Consider the following 6,005-nt stretch of genomic DNA (forward strand, 5'->3'; position numbering starts at 1 on the left):
TATTTATTTATTTTTATTTATTTTATTTTATTATTTATTTTATTTTATTTTACAGTCTGACATACTGGACCAATAAATCTCTCAGATCATGTCTTATGCATTTTACTTTTATTTTATTATTTATTTATTTTTATTTATTTTATTTTATTATTTATTTTATTTTATTTTACAGTCTGACATACTGGACCAATAAATCTCTCAGATCATGTCTCATGCATTTTACTTTTATTTTATTAGAATTAGAAAGATCAAAGGAACAACTTTTAAAATATTAATTCTGTATCAAAATCTCTTTTGATACATTTAATTGATTTAAAAAAGCAGTTCACCCATGAAACATTTCCTCACAGTCGAATGGTTGTAAACTTTTATGAATTACTTTCACAAAAAAAGATATTTGGAAGAATATTGGAAAAAAGCAGCCATTGACTTCCATAGTAACAACAAAAAAAATACTATGGAAGTCAATGGCTGTTTTTTCACCATTCGGTATCTTCATTCTGGAGCAGAATTTTTTGGGTGATCCGTCCCTTTAAGTCGTCAAATCCTGGTGCAATATTCCACATGCACTGATGAGTCTTTATTTTTGGTCTGCTACTGCTGTGTGTGTGGGGGCATTTACCTCATCTTCTGCTGGAGTTGATGAACGGTGGGTTGTTCAAACAGCAGCAGGTCATTGACTGAACTCCTCTCGATATAAAAGCTGCAGATCTGAAGCTGACCTTCACTTTGTGTTGAGCTTCTCCAGAAAGCATGGCCTTCAGCGGGACGTGGCAGGTTTACGCTCAGGAGAACTACGAGGAGTTTCTCAGAGCCATCTGTGAGTTGAACTGCACTTTCAGAAGATGATCAGCACTGGCTTTGAATAGACGAGTTCACACTTGAAGACAATGTTTGGTTTTTTTTTTTTTTGCAATATTTTGCATGCATTTTTAATATAAACACAGTCAGGTTTTTCATTTAACATATAAGATTTGGGCGGCACGGTGGCTCAGTGGTTAGCACTGTCGCCTTACAGCAAGAAAGTCGTTGGTTTGAGTCCCGGCTGGGCCAGTTGGCATTTCTGTGTGGAGTTTGCATGGTCTCCCAGTGTTGGCATGGGTTTCCTCCGGGTGCTCCGGTTTTCCCCACAGTCCAGACACACGTGCTTTAGGGGAATTGGGTAAACTAAATTGGCCGTAGTGTATGAGTGTGATTGTGTATGGATGCCATAGTGTGTGTGTGTGTGTGTGTGTGTACGTGTTTTTGTGACATATCAGGACACAAATCTGTATAATGACATAGGTATGACACAGGTATTACAAAAAGGAGGTGAAATATGAGGACATTGGTGACGTCCTCGTTTCTCAAAATACTTATAAATCCCACAGGATGAGTTTAATCAGAGAGTAAAGCTGCACACAGTCTCCTGTGATGGTTGGGTTTAGGGGTAGGGTGGGGTAAGGGCAATACAATCTATGGTTTGGACAGTATAAAATGAATGGAAACCTATGTAATGTCCCCACTTTTCACAAAAACAAACATGTGTGTGTAGGGAGAACATGCAAACTCCACACAGAAACGCCAACTGAGCCGAGGCTCGACCCAGCGACCTTCTTGCTGTGAGGCGACAGCACTACCTGCTTCGCCCAGCTGGAAGGGCATCCGTTATGTAAAACATATGCTGAAATAGTTGGCGGTTCATTCTGCTGTGGTGACCCCTAAAATAGGAACTAAGCAAAAGGGACAATTAATGAATGAATAATGAGTTACTTTTTAGTTAATTTAATTAGCTTCCAAATAAATTAATTAATTGCTGAATTCAAATTAACATAGTCCAGCTGAATATTATCTCAAACTGTGTTTTTTAAAGGTAAATTAACTGATATATTAATTAAAATAAAAAATAATCTCTTTCAGAACTTTTGATTTTAAGCCTCAGCAGGTAAGAAAAAGTAATGCAAAAGTGATGTTGATAAATGCATTTTTTGTTGCATAAAGGAGATGCATAAGACTCAAAGTCCCGTCTGAAATCTTCAGCTGAAAGCATTTATTTATTTTCCTCCAAGTGTGTAAATTCACTCCATTATGCTTGTCGGTTCATTCCGCCGTGTCGACCCCTGATGAATAAAGGGACTAAGCCAAATTAAAAGGAACGAGTAACCTGATTAACCAAGTTGAGCCTTTAAATGTCTCTTTAAATTGAATACTAGCATCTTTATAAACATCTCAAATATTATGTGCCCCAATCCCCCCACCACCTCCACACCCTCCGGGCTCTTTAGTTTATGATCGCTCCCCTCTCCCCTGCCAACATAAATAAATGCTTTCAGCTGAAGATTTCAGACGGGACTTTGAGTCTTATGCATCTTTTTTTTAGCAATAAAAATGTATTAATCAGAGGTTGCCACAGTGGAATGAACCGACAACTATTCCAGCATATGTTTTACACAGCGGATGCTGTTCCAGCAGCAACCCAGTACTAGGAAAACCCATACACACTCATTCACATTTGTACACTATGGCCAATTTAGTTAATCAATTCCCCTATAGCGCATGTGTTTGGACTGTGGGGAAAACCCACACCAACAGGGGGAGAACATGCAAACTCCACATAGAAATGCCAACTGACCCAGGCGGTAATCGAAGTAGAGACCTTCTTGCTGTGAGGCGATTGAGCTAACCTCTGAGTCACGATGCAATCAATTTACTTAATTATTCATTTTCTTTTCAGCTTAGTCCCTTTATTAATTAGGGGTCGCCACTGCAGAATGAACCGCCAACTTATCCAGCATTGTTTTACACAGCGGATGCCCTTCCAGCTGCAACTCAACATTGAGAGTTTCAGAACTGTGAAGTGATAAAAGCGATTGTGTCTCTGTTTGTCCAGCTCTGCCAGAAGAGGTCATTAAACTGGCCAAAGATGTGAAGCCAGTGACAGAAATCCAGCAGAACGGCAGCGACTTCACCATCACCTCCAAAACTCCTGGAAAAACCGTCACCAACTCCTTCACCATCGGCAAAGAGGCTGAAATCACCACCATGGACGGCAAGAAGCTCAAGGTACAGTTTCAGCTGTGATATGTGTGTTTGCATAGAGTTAAGCTGTTTCAGCTGCAGGAAAACTACACTTTATTCTGGAAATGGCTTCATTTTACAGCCGTTTTTATACTTGAGAATTAAAGGGAATCTCCACTTTACACCATTGACGTCTCGCTGAAAAATGTCTAAGAATAGTTTTGATTTTTTCCTGCAGCTGGAAACAAAAACAATTATTCGCCCTCCTGTGAATTTAGTTTTCTTCTTCAAATATTTCCCAAATGAAGTTGAACAGATTCAAGAATTTTTCGCAGTATTTCCTATAATATTTTTTCTTCTGGAGAAAGTCTGATCTGTTTTATTTTGGCTAGAATAAAAGCAGTTTTTAATTGTTTTTAACCTATTTTAAGGTCAATATTATTAACACCCCTAAGCAATATTAGTTTTGGATTGTCTCCAGAACAAACCACTGTTATACAATGACTTGCCTAATTACCCTAACTTTACCCTAATTACCATAGTGAAGCCTTTAAATGTCACTTTAAGCTGTATAGAAGTGTCTTGAAGAATATCTAGTCTAATATTATGTGCTGTCAGCATGGCAAAGATAAAAGAAATCAGATGTTAGAAATGATTTATTAAAACTAATACATTTAGAAATGTATCTGTGTAATTGGTGGTTCATTCCACTGTGGCAACCCTGATAAATCAGAGAATAAGCTGATAGTGATATTTTGATATTGGAAGGATAGTTTTTATATTTTTCCTTAATCTTGATTCTTCTGTAGTTACATTGTGAATTAAAACCGATGGAAAATGGAAAGTTGCTATTTTCTAGACTGGTATGGCTGGAACTATACTGTCATTCTGGTGTGATAATCAAGAAACTTTACTGCTGTAAAATGACTGCAGCAGGAGCAATGATATTCTGATGCAGCCCTGAAAACTAAAAGCTGATCTGAGATCGCTGCGTGTGTTGTGAAGGACAGATCTATTGATCCTCTAAACCATGATCAGTAATGCAACGATTGGCTGACGGCACAGCAGCGTAATGACATCATCTGATTAAAATCAATTATACATGTGAGCAAAATGACATTAAATTAGCAGTAAACGGTTTGTTAAATATGATACGCAATAACCTTCCACATGTGTTGTGAGCTGCAGGCTTTACACTTTCATGTGTCGAGAGTATTCATCATATTTGTCAATGCATATCAGTGTATTTAGTTCTACATATAGAGAAAGTTTTCTTTATTATAGTTGCCTTCTCAAGTTTTTAAATCAGCGTAAGGAATAACTGTATAAAGTAATTTTGCATCAAAAAAGCATTTTAATATTGGTAAAGGTGTCAATCACCGGCATATTAGTGATCAAAACGTGCATAAATTATTTTAAAAGTTGAATATTGTAAGTTCATATCAATAAATGTTCACTTTCAACCACCAGGTGACAGTCTTTTACTCTTATTTCAGAGTGATGATTGCATAAGGTTTATTAATATATATATACTTTGTATATAAATAGTAATATATATATATATACACTATTTTCCTGGGTGTATATATCTACTGTGAGAAATTATCAGCATCCGGTACATACTTTCAGTATCATCTTTAAAACCTATGAAATAATCTTGCTCCCTAGCAGGTTTGAGCTACCAGAGCTGTTGCTATGACAACAAGTCTCAGATGAGTTTTGAAGAACGAAACAATCCTGGATCATGTCATATCGTCAATAACCATTCATTCATTCATTTTCTTGTCAGCTTAGTCCCTTTATTAATCCGGGGTCACCACAGGGGAATGAACCGCCAACTTATCCAGCACGTTTTTAATCAGCGGAAGCCCTTCCAGCTGCAACCTATCACTGGGAAACATCCACACACTCATGCACTTTGGACAATTTAGCCTACCCAATTCACCTGTACCGCATGTCTTTGGACTATGGGGGAAACCGAAGCACCCGGAGGAAACTCACGCGAACGCAGGGAGAACATGCAAACTCCACACAGAAACGCCAGCTGACAGCTGGAAGGGCGTGGTCAAGTATATTAGCCACACCTCCAATACCTCAGATAGACGTAATGTGAGGATTTAACTGAAAACCAGCAGGAAGTGCATTTCAGGTTTCAATGAAAATATTACAAGGGCAAACTATTTTTATTTCTTAATGCCACCCACAGATGAATTGTTCAGCTCAAAACTAGCAACGTGAGAAAACCAAATCAATATGGCTAGTTTTGATTTCACTTGTATTTTAAATTGTTGTTGTTGTTGTTTATTTCAGTGCATCGTCAAGCTGGATGGAGGAAAGCTGGTCTGCAGAACTGACCGATTCTCCCACATCCAGGAGATCAAGGCTGGAGAAATGGTGGAGGTGTGTAGAAGCTCAGATTCTCACATATAAACATTATATTATGGAGATATTGACGTGTTCTGTGTGTTTGTTATTGTGCAGACGCTGACAGTCGGAGGAACCACCATGATCAGGAAGAGCAAGAAGATCTGAAGCGTTTCACCATCACTCTATTTAAATAAAGCTCTGACTGACAAAAACACTGATTATTGATTCACTAAAACACTTTAATAAACACTGTACCGGTCAAACATTCAGGATTTGGTCATACTTTACAATAATGCTCCATTAGTTCATGTATTTACTATAATGAACTAATAATAAATATATATATATATATTCAAAAAAAATAATATATATATATATATATATATATATATATTTTTTTTTTTTTTTTATAGATGTCAGTATCAGTATTTTAGTCTTAAAAGTCCCACGAAATTATAATAATATTTTGCGTTTAGAAAATCTAAAACTGATATAAACAAAGTTTGTAGTTTGTCACTTTCGCTTAAATCAGGCATGTCCAAACTCGGTCCTGGAGGGCCGGTGTCCTGCTAAGTTAAGTTCCAAGCCCAATTAGATACACCTGGGCTGGCTAATCAAGCTCTTACTAGGCTTTCTAGAAA

General features: G+C 37.3%; 1 protein-coding gene and 1 long non-coding RNA gene across 3 annotated transcripts in view; one reads left to right on the forward strand and one right to left on the reverse strand.

Annotated features, from left to right (window-relative positions):
* LOC147840462 (uncharacterized) overlaps positions 1 to 1,532 on the reverse strand; it is a 266,074-nt gene extending 264,542 nt beyond the window's left edge. The window contains exon 1 of the long non-coding RNA XR_015512324.1: positions 1,169 to 1,532. This is a non-coding gene — a long non-coding RNA (uncharacterized LOC147840462). The remainder of the gene's footprint in view (positions 1 to 1,168) is intronic.
* The window catches only part of fabp10a (fatty acid binding protein 10a, liver basic), a 141,764-nt gene continuing 136,485 nt past the window's right edge, over positions 727 to 6,005 (forward strand). The window contains exons 1-4 of one of the 2 annotated variants that reach the window (NM_152960.1): positions 742 to 820; positions 2,870 to 3,042; positions 5,308 to 5,397; positions 5,479 to 5,577. In NM_152960.1, coding sequence (NP_694492.1) covers positions 754 to 820; positions 2,870 to 3,042; positions 5,308 to 5,397; positions 5,479 to 5,529 — 381 coding nt within the window. In that variant the 5' untranslated portion in view covers positions 742 to 753 and the 3' untranslated portion in view covers positions 5,530 to 5,577. Of the gene's footprint in view, positions 821 to 2,869; positions 4,035 to 5,307; positions 5,398 to 5,478; positions 5,578 to 6,005 lie in introns of those variants that run through there. The other variant, XR_015510208.1, reaches the window with a different exon arrangement.

The sequence above is a fragment of the Danio rerio genome, chromosome 16 (genome assembly GCF_052040795.2).
Source record: "Danio rerio strain M-AB ecotype USA chromosome 16, GRCz13ab, whole genome shotgun sequence".
Lineage (NCBI taxonomy): Eukaryota > Metazoa > Chordata > Actinopteri > Cypriniformes > Danionidae > Danio > Danio rerio.